Genomic DNA, 18750 nt, shown 5'->3' with positions numbered 1-18750 from the left:
AACGCTCACCATGATCATGTGAAAGTTGCCGCCGAATTAAAGGGATTGGAGATGTAGGACTGGGAGGAACAGCTGTTATAGCTGGTGCTTGAGAAGCAGATGCAGAAATAACAGCAGAAGCAGGAATGTGTGCAATATCATGGTCAATACTAGGACTAGTCGGTTCATCTACAAAGGTAATATGCCATATATTAACATATTAAATGCATTAAATCAAATGCTCAAATCAAATAGCTGTCTGAACTTTTCATTACTGGAATATCAGATATCTTAAACATGAAGTCATTCTAACAAACAAAAGGGTCCAATTAATTCACACTGTCAAAGGTACTCTTTTTTTCATTAAGAGAAGCTTGTTTCATTTCATAGGGATGATAATTATAGATTAGCAATAAAGGCAAAGAAATCATTGATTTTGCTGTGTGCAAAGGAAACAGGAAATAGTCTCTCAATATTATTTGCAAGTAGAGAATTTTTGTTTATATGCATAAGCAAAACCTACACTTATTGTATCAGTAAGTTTGAACTCAAAAGATATCTACAATAAAACAGGGGCAGACTATCAAAAGCCATTTGGTTTAAAGAATGTTCAAATAAAACAGCCAAGTTACAAGCAAACAAAAAAGCATTTTAAACAGCCAACTAGCATTCAAAGAACCAATCCCCCCATCCTCCATACATTCAAATAAAGCAGCAAGTATTCAGACCCAAAAGACTGGACTACTACATACCAATCAGTTCTTCCACTAATTGTTCATAGAAACGACTGCATGCCATACATGCCCAGCACCTCTCAGTCTCAATAGCCACAAGGGTCATCATGAAAGATTCCAAAAAGCTTTAAATATTCTGGTATTTAACATGTGTCTTAGAAGATGGAGGAAGCCAAAAGATGAATTTGCCATAATTTTGAGAAAAGAGCCATAACATCTTCTAGAGTACATTACCAGCACTAAAAAAATCATTCTATTTCACACTCTGGTAGAAGAGGGGATGGAAAAGAAAAAAAAAATCAAGTCACGAGCAGGGGCTGAACTGTACTGCCTTAATGAATATGAATGTACTCTAGGTGCTAAGAATTGTAATATGCAGAGCTACTGAAAAGCCTATTGAAACCAATGAACACTCACAGACAGAGGTTTATTCTTTGCTTTGTGCGAACACAACTGCGTGTGCTGCATTGTGCTGTTCCAACAGTCACTAACAGTTCTGTTAAGGCAGCACTTGTACCATCAAAATTTGGCAATGTACATTTAGAACAAGGCAATAAACAAAGTACAGGGCAGTTTAGCAGTAACATGCCTCTAAATTGTCTGCGGTGAAAAATATAGTAACTTTTGAAGTTAAAGTATATCCCAAAAATCCCAGCTGCAAACTAGAAACATTAATAAAAAAGAAAAGCTACAGCATTCACACTAAACCCTGACACTACAATTAAAAACTTTTTGTTTTATTTGCATCCAAAGTGATAAATTAGAAGCATTTACAGATGACTTCACAACAGCAACTAGGACACAGGAAAAAGCTCAGCTATACATCAATTTCAAACCTACAACAGCTCAATTTTCTATTTTTTTTTAATCTGCTGAGCTTCCCTGAAACGAACATTGACTAGAGAATATAATCACTCACTGCACAGTTGATTGAGTTATACCACGCAGACTGGAAGGGCTCAGGTTAAAGATAATTATGTTAACAGACATATCTCAAATGCCATAGTCTCTATTCCCGAAAGTTATAAAAACACTAGCACTTGGAATAGATCTGTGCGAGCTGTGAACACAAACATGTCTGGCAACACTACAGCATTTCCCACAACACTTAAATCCAAGAATTCAGATGAGGAAGAACAGTCTGTAAGTCCCTGAATGCAACAATAATTATTCAAATCATTATTACATCACAGTGGATCTAATTCCCAGATGAATCAAAATTAAAGTTGTTTTAGAAATATGCAAACTTTAGAGGAACTGTAAATGACATTGGTATAGGAGAGGCATAACTATTCAGCCCCTGAAGAGGCTGAAGGTCAGCTAATAGCAAGCTTTTATGTAATATAAAGTGATGATGGAGTAAATCACAACACACACCACAGGAGTTTCTGCCTATTAATTTAATGTACTAGCAAACGCCTGTCTAGTACTGCTGCTGTCTAGGAAGAAACAACCCAAACAAGTACATACATTCCTTGTATTTTGGTCTTTCTTTCAAGTGCTTGCAATATTTGTCAACCCTTTCAGTTTCCTTGACTGACATATTCGCACCCCCAAACTCCTTGCACAGCACGTGAACGGATGTGTTCAGCTCACCCACCAATGAAATGACTGCGTCCAAAATGCAGTGAAGTGCACAGAACAAACAAGCCAGAAGAGAAACCACACAAAATAGTTCTCTTTCATTTTCCTACCTCAAATTACTGGCATCTCTCTAAATATGTGCAACAAAAAGGTCAAAGACTCCATGGAAAAGAGTATTCTGGGAAGTACTGCAACACAACACCTGGAGGACAATGCAGTCCATTGGTCAGAACCAGCACGGTTTCACGAAGGAAAGTCCTGCTTGTCAACTCTGATTTCCTTCTACGAAAGGGTTACCCCTCTGATCTAGGAAACCAGCAGATGTAAGACTTCTGGACTTCAGCAAAGTTTTTGATACTGTCTCTCACAGTGTCCTTCTGAAGAAAGCATCCAGCTCACAGCTGGACAACCCTGTTACCCAATGGGTGACCAACTGGATCATGGGCACAAAGGGTTACAGTGAATGGGGTGACCTCAGACTGGTGACCTGCCACTACTGGGGTTCCACAAGGATCCATCCTCGGCCCAGTTCTCATCCACATCTTTATTTTAATCACCCAGATACAGGACTCAAAGCAATACCAAGTAAGTTTGCTAGCAATATTAAATTGTCAACTCCTGTCAAGGGCAGAGAGGCCACTGACAAGTTAGAAGGCTGAGTAACCATATGAAGTTCAACAAGGGCAAGTGCCAGATTCTGCACCTCGGATGGGGCAACCCTGGTTGTGAGTAGAGACTGGGCAATGAGAGGCTGGAGAGCAGCACCATGGAAAGGGACCTGGGGGTCCTGGTCCATGGCAAGCTGAACATGGGCCAGCAGTGCCCTGGCAGCCAGGAGGGCCAACCCTGTCCTAGGGAGCATCTGGCACAGCACTGCCAACTGTGCAAGGGAGGGGATTGTCCTGCTCTGCACTGAAGTGGTCTCACCTCAAGTGCTGGGGGCAGTTCTGGGTGCCACAGTGTAAGAAAGAGATTAAACTGTTGGAGAGCACCCAAAGGAGGGCCACAAGGATGGTAAAGGGTCTGGAGGGGAGCTGTCTGAGGTCCTTTGGTCTGTTGAGCCTGGAGAAAGGGAGGCTGAGGGGAGACCTCATGGTGACCTTCAACATCCCCACAAGGAGAACAGGGACAGGCACTGATCTCTCTTCACTCTTGTGACCAGCAACAGGACTCAAGGAAAGAGCACAAAGCTGAGTCAGAAGAGGTTTAGATGGGATATCTGGAAAAGGTTCTTCACCCAGAGGTTCTTGGGCACTGGAACAGCTCCCCAGGGAAGTAGTCATAGCACAAAGCCTGATTGAGTCCAGGAAGGGTTTGGACAATGCCCTTGGGCTCATGGTGTGATTCTTGGGGTGTCTTGCTCAAGGCCAGGAGTTAGACTCAACAATCCTGATGGGTCCGTATGATTCTGTTATTCCAGGACTACATTATATTACACTTTTCAACCACAATCTGTTTTGCATTATTAGGTATGAAGTGACACAAGAGACTGGCCTTCAAAACCAAGCCAGCACAGTGACAGAGCATCTCTGGCCAAGGGGGGATGCCACTTGTCACTTCTGTTTGCATGAGACTGCAACTGGCCAACAGTTGCAACTAATGATTTTCAGGAAGAGCCCTTCAACGCAAAATTATTTATGGGGATAAGACACTGAAAACTTGTAATACAACACAGCTCCAGCCACAACTGACTGATCCTCCAGCTAAGGCACAGAGAAATCTGTGTATCAAAGTACACTTGTATCGCCATGCAGCTGGAGATTGGGGACCTACAGAGATAGAGAGCATCTGCACACAATGTAGGTGAGGTGAAAAAACCTAATACAGACAGAGATGTATACAGAATGGGCTCAGAGGCAGAACCAGAGATTTCAAAACTGAGAATTTAATGGGCAAAGCATGATGAACAGGACATACTAACCCCACTATGTGAATGAGCAAAGGAACAAGTATCAACCAATTTATCAGATATTCAAGGAAAATGACACAAAATCACAGAAAAAAACTCACAGATCCGTTTTATAACCTATTAAGTTGCTACAACACAATTTTACCATGATTAATATAGCATTTCATGTGTTTGTTTATCCCATCTCCTGAACAGTCCCTTAAACATTAAGGTTTGAAAGGAACACAAAAGGGGGCACATTTTGAGAACCTCAAATGTAATTTAAATGAATCACAGAATTATTCAGGTGGAGGCAAGCCTCAGAAGGTCTCTTAGGCTCACATTCCCCACAAGGTAGTGTTAATGCTGAATTCAGACCATGATGGTGAGGGCTCTTACCCAACAAGTGCCAAATAGAGGGGGAGATTTTGCTCAATATTCTGGGATGTGTTCTTTCTTATTGATACAGACCAGGAGAGTCTAAGTCTAGTGTTGTCAAATTTAAGAAGCATATCCTATCTCCTCTCAAGGTCATGAACATTAAACAAGATGGCCCTGAAGAACACCACTTGTATCCAGCCTTCAGGCAGAACATGGACACTTAGGCACTGCCTTCAGATGCATTTCACTGGGTTGCACAGACAGGTATGGGCTGAGCTGCACTGGAGCTGTCTTAAGAATGCCCTCTTTATCCAAGCTAGTAGTGATTGTGGGGTTTGCTTGTGTTTGTTGTTGAGCTTTGGCTGGTTTGTGGTTTCCTTTTTTTTTTTTGTGGTGGTGGGAAAGCAAGGGAGAGAGGTATTTAAGGAAGCTGTTTAATTAACTGAATCATACACACATGGGAAACAAATTCACAGACAGACTCAGTACAGCCACCAGCAGGGATGCTTTAATAGGGATTATTAACAGAGAAAGGTGATTCCTCCTCCAATCCACAGAGATTCAGTTTGCCAAAGCTTTTTTTCACTGGTAATAAAAAATTATTGGAAAAAATCTAGCTTCCCAATGCTGAAGTCATTCTTCACATTTATTCCCCTTCAGGCATGGCAGTCTTGCAAGCAATATTTCAACACCTCAAAAGGTCTTAAGAAGGAATTGTGTCATTTAGCAAATGTTTTGCAGACCACATCACTATTTAAAATACTAACTGTGCATCTCAATTTAAACAAACAATATGAATATGTGGCCACAAAGCTTAATTCAACAAGTATGTATTTTATCAAAGACTATTTACCTGATTTAAAGATTCAGGTCATAAAAATGTAACAGCTGTGTAGTAATACACACTTTAAAACAGCTTTACATTTCCCATGAAGAATGCTGAGACAGCATGCACCCCCAGAAACAAAAAAATTGCCCAACATACAATTTCTCAAAATGCATGTGTTGAAGGAGATAACTGTATTTTAATATTACTGGCTGACAACTATTCCAAATTCTTGGATTAGGTATTTGCTTATAGATACTCCTGTAATATTGAATGCAGTTTTGGTTACTCAGATCTTGTGTAAATGTAACAGTGATCGATTGCAAAAGGCCCATCCTTCCACAGAAAGCCAGAGGTAGCTCATGCTGCTGTCTGCAAAGCAAAGGGCTACAAGAGTCATTAAAAACATCATTTTCATTCAACTGAGCCACAGATGTCAAGGTTCCCTCTAGACTCAAATGGCATCTACCTGACAGCCACTACAGTAAGTATTCTCATAACTGCCTCTCTATTTCTTCAATAGTTCACTACAACAACAGGCTATGGCTTTGGGATGCAATTTAAAAATAAATCTTGCATGTCAAATTAATTTGCTTATGTAACAAAAGAAGGAACAAACTATCAAGCACTCATTAGTAGAATTAAAAAAACCCTAATCTGCTCTTTATGGAAGGACTGACAGGATGTGCCAGCGACCCTGCAGGACTGGCTTTAGAGGCACTGCCTTACTGCATTTCAGCCCTTTGTCAAGAACCTTTTGCACTCCACATCCTTGGCCTGTCCACGTACTCCACAATACATGATACCACAACAGGCTCTGCATTTTCATGATGCATCAACAATACCTTACTCTGAAGTACTCTTCCTAAATACAGTAGATAAAAGCTTTAAAATCTTGCCCTATGTCTAATACACCTTCTGTGCCTCCAGGTTAGATTGGCCCCAGCTACAGGCAGAACTTCCTTTAAAGTACAGACATGTGCACCAATGTCCTTCCTTAAACTCAGCAGCAGGTGGGACAAAAGGGGTAAAGAAAAGGCAGCTGAGGCACAAGTAGAGCAAGGGACAGCACAGCAGGGGACAGAGACTGAAGGGAAGCAGTACCAGCAAGAAGAATGCAGAAAGAAAGGAGAGAGCATGGATAAGAAAACAGAGGTTAGGAAAAAGATCCTCATCCACAGACACAGGCAAGGAAGTAAAAAAAAAAGAAATCTGCCTCAAAGAAACCCCAGAAGAAGCTGCCAGTAAGGTAAACACAGACACACTAATGCTGGCTATTTTTCTTAAAAGCCTGTCAGGAAGACAATCAAACAAACATACCATGTCTACAATTTCACCAGTAGTAAGAAGGCCAGAAACAACCAATAAACAAAAACAAATCATTGAATCTAAAGTAAACACTATGGAATTAACCCTGACATCATATAAGATAGCACAAAGAACTAATAAATGCCCCATAGCAGTGACTTCTTGTTTCAAATCCTGCAGTACAAACTGCTGCATCTTATAATTCAGCCTGCAAGGGTAAAAACTCCCTTATGTATTGACTTCCAAAACTAAAATACCTGATCTGGAAAAAAGGCACCTCTATTGCCTGGATTCCTCATGACCTGCTACCTCATTTTTTCAAAAAAGAATCTTTAAATTTTTTTTGCTAGTTTTTAAGTACTTCCAGCACTAATTGTCTTTACAAAGAGCTTCTTCATATATCTACTTTACATAATTATCCTCATGTGGCCAACGGAATAGAATGGAAACAGGTCTGCATGCTGAGCACATTCATGGCTCTAAGCCCCAGAAAGACACGACTGGAAAACCTTCCTGAATCATCACATCTAGTCCTCTGCTAATGCACTCAAGTAAATAATATGTTTGTTATACTGACTATGTTTCACACAAACAGAAAAGGCTTCCCAAAGTTATTCTTCATGTCAGACTGTTGTAAAAACTGTATCTATGAAGGTCTATTGTTTCAGTGTCAAACAGAAGTTTAACTGTCTTTCTACACAAAGCAATTCTAAAGGTTCCTGCTTGCCATATTACCCCATCACACCAAAAAGTACAATTCTCGGTATATTTTTGTTGCCAAGAACCCCGACAGCATTCCCTTACCTGCAATTATTATTTGAAGTTATAATGATATACTGAGGATGATTTATGCTTTGAAAATATTACTATCAAACAAATCTGATGCTTCTCCTCAATTAAAACTCTTCTAGATGTCATGAATGATTGCTCCCAACTTTAAGTTTTAATTAAAAATATTTTTGAGTTACAGAAGCATTTAAAGGGTATTTAAAAAACTAATTTGTAATTTTGCACTTTGGCCGCTATACTTCAGAATACCGTGATGATTTTATTAAAAACTGTTCTTTGGATAACAAACACTGAAATGTTCAGCCTGGAGCAACAGTGATTTGGCAGGCCACACTCTAAAACCCTGGGAAAAAAACTTGGAGACTGATGCTTATCTTAGAAACACTGATGACATGTTAAAAGCTGTTCCAATGCCATCACTATAACAATGGAAGAAACAGTCCTCAAAAATGAACATTTGTCAGCCCTAATCTCTACTGCAATTGCACTTATATTTTCATAGTTAGGAATAGCTGGCAGTAACTTGTAGAAAAGAAAATTATCACAATAGCTGAAGATTTTCATCTTGACTGCTAGCAGTTGTGCCTTAAAACACACCATATCAGCCATCAGTATTCAACCACCATTTGCCCTGAAGATATCCACACATTTTGAGTTGGTGCACCATAATCTCTGCTGAACAAGTCCGAGGTTTTGAGTTTCTCCCTCCTGATAAGGAGAAAACAGAATGAGTACATTCTTTCAAATGCTTCCTTTCTGCTTACGAGAATGTTTCTGCTTGCTTCCCCTAACTTGGCCTATTCCTACCATCATAACCTTTTTTTCATAGCATGTTGTGCAAGCATATAAATTTATTTTCTTATTTCAATTGCATTATTCACATTGTCATCTTCCAAGCCTCAGCAGCCTGCAGAGAGGCATTAAGATGTACGGGGGGATAGGGAAAGTATGGCACATAACCCACTGAGACAAGACAAAGTCTTTACACTTTCCAAAAACTACTTGGAATTGAGTACATTACTTAGGGCTTAAAGCTAAGTATTGATAAGGTAAAGCTACACATCCCTACTTCCAGCACTAAAGAAGATTATTATACATGTGATTGAATTTAAGTTGCCTGAAAAGCTTAACTAATTGTAGTGGTTTAGAACGTTTCAACTCCTAACTCCTTAGTTAATAGACTTTAAAAAAATATATAGTTACAACAACAAGAACAACATTTAAAAAAACGCCAAAAAAACCTCCAGGGTTGAGTAGAAAAACAGGGTTGAGCAGAACTCATTGGAAACCAGGTACATTTACACTATCTGCTAATTGGCAAGTACCCAAGTACTTTTATTTATGACATGTTTGTAAAAAAACAGGTCATGAAATTAAAAAAAAAAAAACCTTAAAAAAACCAAGAAAAAACCAAACAACAAACCTCAAAAAAATCCAACAAAGCAAAAACACCAACAAACCCCGCAAAACGATAACAAAAGAACGAACCAAAACCCCAAACCAAAAAATCCCCACCAACCACAAAAACCAAAACCCCCTCCCAAACCACCAACTTTTTGGTTTTGAAAATTAGCATGAGGATCAGCTTTTACAGCAGGGTGGACAGCAGAGTGTGTCTGATTTCCAGCACAGAAATTGCTGTGGTCGTTTGCCTGCACTAAAGGGTAGAAGCAATAGAGAGATTGATTGTAAGGTGGTGAGGCGCTGCAACAGGTTCTCCACAGAATCTGGGGATGCCCCATCCCTGGAAGTGTCCAAAGCCAATCTGAACAAGGTTCTGAGCAACCTAGGGGAAGGCGTTTCCACTGATGGCAAGGGGTTGGAATCAGATGGTCTTTAGGGACCCTTTCAACCCACACTGTGAATTTAGTCAACAGGAGACATGTTTTAGGAAAACACAGACATATACTAAGGGAATAAATATCATGCAGTTTCAACTGTGAAATCCCTGGCAAATCTTTATTTAAATCAATACAGGGGATTGGATAACAAAATTTTACTGTTATACAGAAGAGAATAGAGAAATTTATGGTACACTTAAAATCACATTTGGCTCAGAGATATTTTAAAGCGCAAATAGTGGGAGAATAGAAAGTACCAACATTAAGTACCACATATCCTTGTCCTGTTCTTACACCTTTCCTAACATATGAGTTTCAGTCACAGGAAGAACACTCATCTAATTTTTACAATATTTTGTGTTATCAAAGTCTGGTCAGATATTTTTATCTGGCTAATTTTACCTCAGTTATTCTCAAATTAAAAGTGGAATGAAGTCACCTAAAATTTTTCTAGGGTAAGGATGTGCTAAATATTTTCAAAATGGGATCGCACCTTTGAGGAAAAATCTTAAGTACTTACATGATGCTACTGTATCTTAAGTACTTACATGCCTAAGGAAAAACTCTATAATAGAATGGCTATGAACTTTATTTTAAAACAATTCTGAATTTCAAGATATGATATTTAGGCTACGGTTTTTAAATATATCCATTTACAACTAATTTTCACATGACAGGCCTCTGCAAAGTTGGAAATAACATCCACCCAGTAGTAATGGCCAAAGCACTAAGCTGGTCTGACAGCTACACATGCTGCAATCAGGTCAAGTATTGAAGCAGCACCCCCATTTTTCTCCTATGGGTAGTTCACTCAACTCAGTATGGGAGTTGGATTAACCTCTTTTACATTTCTTTCTACTCTACACTAAGTACTCTAAGAAGCAAAAAATATTTTCAACCTTGCTGCAAATCTCAGACATGCATACTACACACTTATGTCTACAAAATGCATTAAAAGAACTTTACTCTGGATCAACGTTTTCTCAACAAAGCTCATAAAACAGTTTGGGTTGGAAGGGACCCAAGCCCCTGCTGTGGGCAGGGACACCTTCCACTAGACCAGGTTGCTCAGAGACCCACCCAACCAGGCCTCAAATACTTGCAGGAATAGGCCATCCACAACTTCTCTGGGCAACCTGTTTCAGTGTTTCACAGTAAACAGCTTCCTCCTCATGTTTTATCAGCTTAAATAATCCATTGCTCCTTGTCCTTTCACTACACATTCTTGCAAAAAGTTTCTCTCCATCTTTCTTGTAGGCTCCCTTCAGGAGGAAGGCCACAATTACAGCCCCCCAAAGCCTTCTCTTCTCCAGGCTGAACAATCCCAATTCTCTCAGCCTTTCCTCACAGGAAATATGCTTCATTTCTCTAATAAACTTGGCCCTCCTCTGGACTTGCTCCAACAGGTCCACATCTTCCCTGCTGGGGATCCCAGAGCTGGAAGCAGCACTGCAGGTGGGGTCTCACCAAGGCAGAGCAGAGGGCAGAATCCCCTCCTGTGACCAGCTGCCCACGCTGCTTTTGATGCAGCCCAGTGCACATGTGGCTCTCTGGGCTGTGAGTGCACATGGCTGGGCCATGTCCAGCCTCTCACCCATCAGCATCCCCATGCCCTGAGAGCAGCAGGGCTGCTCTCACTCTGTCCATTCCCCAGCCTGTGTTGATACCAGGGGTTGCCCTGACTCAGGGCACCTTGCATTGGTCTTGTTAAGCCACATCAGATCCCATGTGCCTGCTTTTTGAGTTGTCCAGGTCCCTCTAGATGACCTGGACATCTGGATCATCCCATCGTTCAGGTGTGGTAACAGCACTTCTCAAGCTTGGTGTCATCAAAAAATCTGCCAAGGTGCACTCAACCCCACTGTCCATGTCATTAATTAAGATATTTAATAACACTGGTCCCAGTATTACTCCTGAGAGACACCACTTGCCATCCATGTCTATCAGGATGTTAGGCAGCATTCTACTTTCCATTCCAGTGAAGATTAACTCATCCAAAAAATTACCCAGTAGGTCAGAAAACTACAATTTGCTGTGCTCTAGCACAGAAATTGTGCAAAAATTGCAAGTCTGAAAAATGCACATTAAACACCACAATTGCTAATATAGTCACTGTTAGAGAAAATGGTATTTTTATTAGTCTAGAGAACAGGTGAGATCTTTTCTGGGTAAAAACAGTAGACTGTCACTAGACTAACTTGTATAGTTTGAAACAATAAAGAGCACTTTAACAACGTAGCTTTTCTTTGGACCTGAAACAGAAATAGCAGCTTTCTGAGAACCACAACATCCTGCATTTAGTAGCACATGGGAAGCAGCAAAGTGTGCAATACCACTGTATGTTTATCTGTAAAGCTGGCAGCTTCATTATCCCACAAGAACATGTGCTTACCTGAAGAGTTTGAACACACAATATTTTACCTAATTTTTTCAAAAAAATCCATTTCTCCCATAAAAGATATTACAGCTACCTAGTAGGTTTGGTCTGAACAGATCTCTCATTTCTATGACTGAATTACATACGAAATTTAAGTCTCCCTGCTTCTGAACTACCTTTTTGAAAGGCCTAGCATCAAAAGGCAGTTCTTCAGTAACTCACCATGATCCCTGCAAGAATCTGCTGTAAGGAAGCTCAACAGAAACTCTGCTTGGTTTTCTGTTTGTGGTGCAGGGCACTGTACTTCTTACCTAGAGCTCAAATCACCCTGATGTTGTGCTGTTCTCAGAAGCCACAAATACAGCTGCAAAAGCCAACTGTTCCTGGCTGAATTTCTACCAAAATATGGTCCTGGCCATATCTACTACTTTTAACAAGCAGAAGGTGGTGACAAAAATAGACCCACCATGAATATTTTAAACACTACGCATTTTAAAAGGTAGCAATCTGTGACCTTGGAAGATATTTGTTACCCTCCCCCAAATTTACATTTTGCACTACTCCAAGTATCTACTGTACAAGTAACTTCAGTAAGTGCATTAAATTAGTTCTATCCAATAAAACCTAAGAATGCAAAAAACCCTACTATATGGATATAAGCATAAGAGAAATAAAGCCATTTGCCAACTCCAAGATATGTCTTCATTCAAAGTAAGACCCTTTCCAATAATGGGAGAAGGAAAAAAAAACCCAAAACCCATAAGAAAACCCTAAACCAAAACTCCCAGCGATTTTCCATCTGAAGAGTTAAAAAGCCTTTAACTGAATTTCAAAGCAGATCTAGGGTTTTATCCACCTGATTACGTACAGCTTTTAACAGGTGAAATTGTAATTAGGCATAATGACAGCAGAACAAGCAAAGTTAGAATAATGCATATAAACTCTAACATAAGAAGTGGTCCACTTTCATAATATCTCATGCTCTTTCTATTCAGAGAGAATATTCCTTATTTCCTCCTCAAGGAAATATTCCTTATTTCCTCCTCAAGGTGGTGGAGCTGGGGTAGAAACTTTGCACAGCCCCTGTACTGGCACAGGAATTTCTTCCTAGGAACACAGCCACAAGGACCATGCTGACCCAGTGCCCAGGCTCTAGAAGCATCAGGTTTCAGTACTTCTGGAACATTCAGGAGGTTTCATTCTAAAAGGCTTGTAAGAATTCTATCCCATGTGGCGTTATGCCAAGAGGCTGCAATGGAGAGTTACAATTTTGCTCCTTCTGAACTGCTCAGCTGCTACCAAACACAGTTCAATTGACATTGACTTCAAGGCTTCTTTGTACTTTAATCAACACTTTTCTCTAAAACATGGAAGCAAGTCACATAAATAAAAGTTCATGGGAAATCTTTGAAATAAACAAGAAAGGAGATGGTGTATAAAAGGTTGGGCTTGACTTTACCAATCTTGATCTGACTTTAACAGGACATTTCAACTGTATGGGATTAAAATACTTCCAGCAAACATGGAATGTTTGTCAGGAGCCCAACAGTGACTTTAGGCAGAGTACTGAAAAATCTGCACAAAGATCAGTTACATGCCTCACAAACTTTTCTAATCCTTAAAGCAAGATTGGCTGGGTCTGAAGAAGAATCTAAAATTACACTGATGCATCCAGTAATAACAAGAAGGAAAAAGATCTATACAACCCCCATTCAAAACGAAAAACCCAACAAAAGCAGTATCTGCTAGCTAAGAAAGTACTTTTTAGTATCTTGCCAGGATTTTGTCAAAAGAATAGAATTATTGTATCCTTTGTATAATTTCCATTTTCTAATGAACACAAAGCTTCTTCACTGTTTTTTGGTTATTCACTTTCAACTAGTACTGGATATTATAGATAATGCTAGGGGAAAAAAATCACTGCTTCAGATCCCCAAGAGAAGACAATTATGCTAGAACATTGCATCTGTAATTCCCTTAACCTAATACGTAAAAAAAAAAAAGGTCATTAAAAAGAGTTGTTTTTCACACAGATAAGTCTGAGAATCAAAATTCTATATTCAGTATTTTCTAAATACTTCCTACACTAAATTCAAGAGCACAGTGAGTCAGATATAAATCAACTCCTGTGGAAAATGATGCACAGACATTCAGACTACAAAGGATTAAATCAGCCACAACAAAAGAAAATCCAACCCAACAACAACAGCAGGACAAAGACAACAGAGGCATTGACTACTTGGATAGAACAGAAATGCTCTGCCTCTAACTCTCTCTTCAGCAGAAGACAGTAATTCATCACATATCCAACATTCAATATAATTTTTTTTTTTCTACTATATCCAATCCTTCCTCTGGTTCTTTTCCTCTTCAGTGCCCTTCTCATAAGCTCTCTGTAATTCCAACCCTGTTTGTGTCAGAGCACACAGGCAAATCATTTTGCCTTCTCAGATTTTTCTTCCACAAACCCTTTCATTCATATCTGTATTAGCATCTTTACTTGAAAATCCACTTCTTTTTATTGCTATCCCTCCACCTGAAACAGCTTTCATTTATTCCCCATCTGTCTCAGAAAGCTTTCACCATACCTATTCAGATGAAAAACTTCTTTTTTCCCCACAAATCACTCTTATATGAATTTGCATCCATATTCTCTCTGTACTGGATTCCAAGTATGTTTTACACTAGAGAAGTAAAATTATTTGAAAGGTGCTGCAAATGCCAGTTGTCCACATATGTAACATCACAACATTGTATGGAGTGATAACCAGATGGAGTTATGTAACACAGACTTACCCAGAGGGTAAAGAAAACTCTAGAAAAATATTACATCACTGTGGGCTTTTTTACATTCATTTTCCAGGGCCCCCAAACAAAACAGAGTATTGTTTTTCTCCACTGAAAAATATTTTTCCTTTTACCAACCCAAAGTTATTTTAGATGAGAACAATCTCCCATGCCTCTCAACCTCAGGGTTCATAGGTATAGCAGTCAGCTACCTGGCATCTTGTTTTTCATCACCTTTAGGAGAGAAAAGCATTTGATGTACACCAAAATAATTTAACTCACCGATAAATGGAATTGAAGCCAAAGAGTCACCAGGTGGGCTGGAACTTGATGCTTTCCTTTCCTCTATTCTTTTTATGTGGACTTCTCTCCGAGCATCATTAGGTAACCAACAGGTAGTGTCTGAGGCTGCCTCCTGGTCATTTACAGCAAGAATGTAGGACTGATGCCTCAGAGGCTGGGGAGTTTGGTGGCCAGAAGGTGATTTGTCCCGCATGACCACTGTGTCTTTGTCATTTCCCTGAACATCCATTTGCAGACTTTCAGACTCACGAACATCTTCCCTTTCAATACCATGAATCTTTTGTCTGATGGAACCATCTACGCTGTCAGAGGTAGTTAAACACTCGCTTGTCGGCTGAACAAGTTTGGCAGAAGCTGGAGCCAGAGAGGAGGGCTGGATGGTTTTACCAGTTTCTGGTTTGTGATCTGGGGCACCTTCGGTTCGGATCCTTGACTGTTGGTTTAACAGACTGCTTTGATGCAAGTGATTTACTGTTCTTTGGTCTTTGCTGGCAATAGTATCCAGGCCCTGGTTAAGGGGAATCGATGGTTTTGCTGCATAGGGAGCCGAGTTCTTCAGAGAGCTACTTCTAGAATTTCTGGCTGGTGTGAGGCACAACCTCTCTTGTGAAACACCTGCAGATTTTGAAACTCCCCCAGGAGTTTGTGAATCACGAGAAGGCTGTAACATTTTAATATCTGGTGAAACTTTCTGAAAGTGAGAACCAGGCAGAGAAGCTCTACTACCTGTTCTCCTGTTGTCTGAAATATAAGTATTTGGAGCAACAGGAAAATTTTGACCTCGAAGGGACATATGAAATGCATGTTGTCTAGATCTGTCATAAATACCTCGCCGATCATCTTGTTCAGTAAACCCTGTCCATTTGTAAGTCTTTCTCCTATCTCCATTTGCATCTGCAATCATATTCTCAGAATGAAAATTTTCTAGCACTTCGCCCTGTTTGCTGAGATAATCCCAAGACCGAGCCCTGTGATTTCTAGCATTGGCTGAAGGTGAAGTTAGAGTATCTTGTGAAGCACTTCGTGGCCATTCTTTCATCAACACGGGATCTTCAAGCCTTTCCTGGGATACACTTCTCTGCCGGATCTGGACAGACTGGGGAACCCTGTCATGAGAGGTGCTCCTGCGCCGTACCTGAGAAGCAGTGCGGTTTGGCACCACCTGATTATACTCAGTTGTGTTCTGAGAAGCTGCCCTTAAGCTATCTAACCTTTCCTGTATTGTTCTGGAGCCATACATGTGCATGCGCCTGTTATCAATGTACTCCTTGTAAGTTTTGTAGGTCTTCCAGTCTATGTGCTGGTGGGAGGTCGGAGAACTGTAGTGATTAGTAGAGACTGAAGGTGAGTCTGTGGCTTGAGTAGAAGGTCTAGTGTTTGGGATGCCTTCTGGACATACTACATAATTTGAAGCTTTACTTACTGTTACAGTTGTATCAACTGGTCTTGTTATTGGAGTCTGGGGAAGTACAATGGCAGTGGACACTAAAGATGGTGGTGATGTGGTGGTCCATGCTTTTAGACTGCTTTGATCTTTTACGCTGTATCTTACTTCCTCTGTCCTGTGTGATGGACCAGCATGGTTATTTCTGCAAGACGGCAAATCTACAGCCTTCTCAGAAGGCACAATAACAGTCCTTACAGTTTCATTGCAAACGCACACGGCTGTATTTGATTTTGCAATGTCTGTTGGTGATGGAGGCACTTGTATTTCCATTCTGTAGGCCCTCTCTGGCTGTGTCAATGCCCGGACTGGTCTACTGACTTGCTGTTTCCCCAGTGAGAAGTCAGAAGGGAGCTTGTCTCCAGCTTGTGCCTTAACAGAGGCTGCAGAAGTCAGGCGTGGATAACATATTGGTGGTGGTTCAGGTATGTTGTGGGCATTACCACTGTAGGCTTCGTTGCCTTTCAGGTAGGCATCTTGGGAATACGCCTGTGGAGAGAAGATTAAGTGAGTATTCAGTAGTGAGGGAGATGAAAAACTTCGCCATTTAGTATTTGCATGATCAAGCTTCAAGAGAAGGGAACACAGGTTCAAAATTCACACTCCCTCTAATTTCAGACAATGTTAGTTCAAAAGATAAAACCAGCATTCCAACCCCTTAGTGAGCAGAAACAGAACAAGCAACATCATGACATACATTCCTTCCCTCAACAATTAAAAATCTGAACTGATGACCAATTCTAGGAAATACTGCGAGTAGGGCACTGAGTCAGGTTTCTCAAAATCCACGAGCACACAACACAGTATTTTTCGCCCCTTTAATTCTGCTTTCTAACATGATACTTCACATATTTTTCTCATTTAAGCCTCCCATTGCTGGAAACTGGAATTTCACAGCACTCAATAGGTTAAAATGCTGCATGATAAATTCAACTAGCACTAGAAAATTCTCTATACACTTAGGGCATAAAACAACTCTGTTAGCTTATTGCAGTACATATGAAAAGTACAGACAAATAAATATACATGCACACACACACCTCTAAGTTGTCTTCTACATAAAAGCTACTGTTCCTAAACATATAATGAATAAATTGAAGCAGTAACATATTTTTGTGAGCCAACACCCTGTAAGTCTTCTTATATTTTACAGGATACAGCAAGTACATGGTACACAAATTTTACTGTAAAAATATTAATGGTATTTAGCATTTTCAACTTTGAAGTAAAAATAGTATGAAAATTCATATTCACCACTGTCCATGCACTAGTGAAACCCAAACTGAAATCCCTAATTTCCTTAGTGCACTTTGCATCTTCATGCATAACAACCTGACTCCTAAGAAAAAAATGGTTATATTACACTTAGTACGTTTCTGTAGCATTTCTGAAAGCAGGATTTGTCATTGTGAAATTATCAGAACATTCAAAATAATACATCAATGAAAAGCATACAGCATACTTAAATAATATTCTATTATTGAACAACTTCAGCATGACTTGGTTCAGTTTGAACATAATGAAATAAAGAGCCAATGCAGAGCCTGCCAATGTAACAGAAGAGTAAAATAATTTCTCAGGGCTTTTATATGCTTAGGAGTGCTATCATACCACAGCATTTCCTGTTCAAATCATAACATGCTCAATTCCAGTATATCAAAGTGCTCTGCCTTAACAGCAGACAGTTATAAAAGCCCAAGTGCAGCCATAAAATTAACAGAGAGCAAAGTAGAGAGGAGGGCGAGGCATTTACAATATTGCTGCAATGTTACACCAAGCATTAGTGAAATGCAAAATATTAAAGCACACTGAGAGAAAACAGACCAAATAACACAGGCACAAACCACAAATCAAGAGGTCAGCATTATGAAGAAAATTCAGCTCTGACTGTCTAGCTCATTACCAAACTTGCTGTTTCATAGTCTTGCTTCTCACAAATCGTTAAGAAAAACATGCCTTACAAAACCATCAGAGAAATGGCTACTGTACATTTCTTACCAGTGCTGTGACATCCTTTGTAAACTGCAGCTGGCAGAAAACAGGAAAACACAGTAAAAACTGCTTACAGATGTAAAGATAGAATTATCTTGTCATATTGATGTTGACTACAGCAAGCTAAAAATACAGCTTCACTGATTTCACTGGAAGGTACCAATAGACATAAAGGGCAGTAGAGCATAAAAAATAACTTCACCCTCCTTGCGAGCATGTCCATCTCAGCCTTTAATCTGCTCCTTACGTTTATCCTGTACCTTTACAGAAAGCAAAATACGTTTGTGCCATTTTGCCTTGTGCATCCCTACAGCTGCCTGCAGAGAGCTCTGGCTCCGTGCGATGAGATTTCCTTTCCACTACAGCAACATCACTGTCTCTCATTTCCCCGGGCTGCGACCATCCATCCCTGCTTCCTGGTGACGAAACAACGGCTTTATTATGCACTTAAAACAGCACGCCCCTTCCTCACGTATATCCGAGCATGACCACCAACTGTCAGCTGACTGCAGCTGCT

General features: G+C 40.1%; 1 protein-coding gene across 6 annotated transcripts in view; it reads right to left on the bottom strand.

Moving 5' to 3' along the window:
* Window positions 1-18750, bottom strand: part of ARHGAP21 (Rho GTPase activating protein 21) — a 111868-nt gene that overhangs the window by 14731 nt on the left and 78387 nt on the right. For 4 of the 6 annotated variants that reach the window (XM_064407871.1, XM_064407864.1, XM_064407881.1 and 1 more), the window contains 3 exons: window positions 18240-18269; window positions 14777-16730; window positions 10-168 (listed from right to left, as the gene is read on the bottom strand). In XM_064407871.1, coding sequence (XP_064263941.1) covers window positions 10-168; window positions 14777-16730; window positions 18240-18269 — 2143 coding nt within the window. The remainder of the gene's footprint in view (window positions 1-9; window positions 169-14776; window positions 16731-18239; window positions 18270-18750) is intronic. The other 2 variants (XM_064407901.1, XM_064407891.1) reach the window with 2 other exon arrangements.

This window comes from Passer domesticus, chromosome 1 (assembly GCF_036417665.1).
Source record: "Passer domesticus isolate bPasDom1 chromosome 1, bPasDom1.hap1, whole genome shotgun sequence".
Lineage (NCBI taxonomy): Eukaryota > Metazoa > Chordata > Aves > Passeriformes > Passeridae > Passer > Passer domesticus.
The sequence above is the reverse complement of the archived record's forward strand: the minus strand, read 5'-3'. Positions and strand labels throughout refer to the sequence as shown.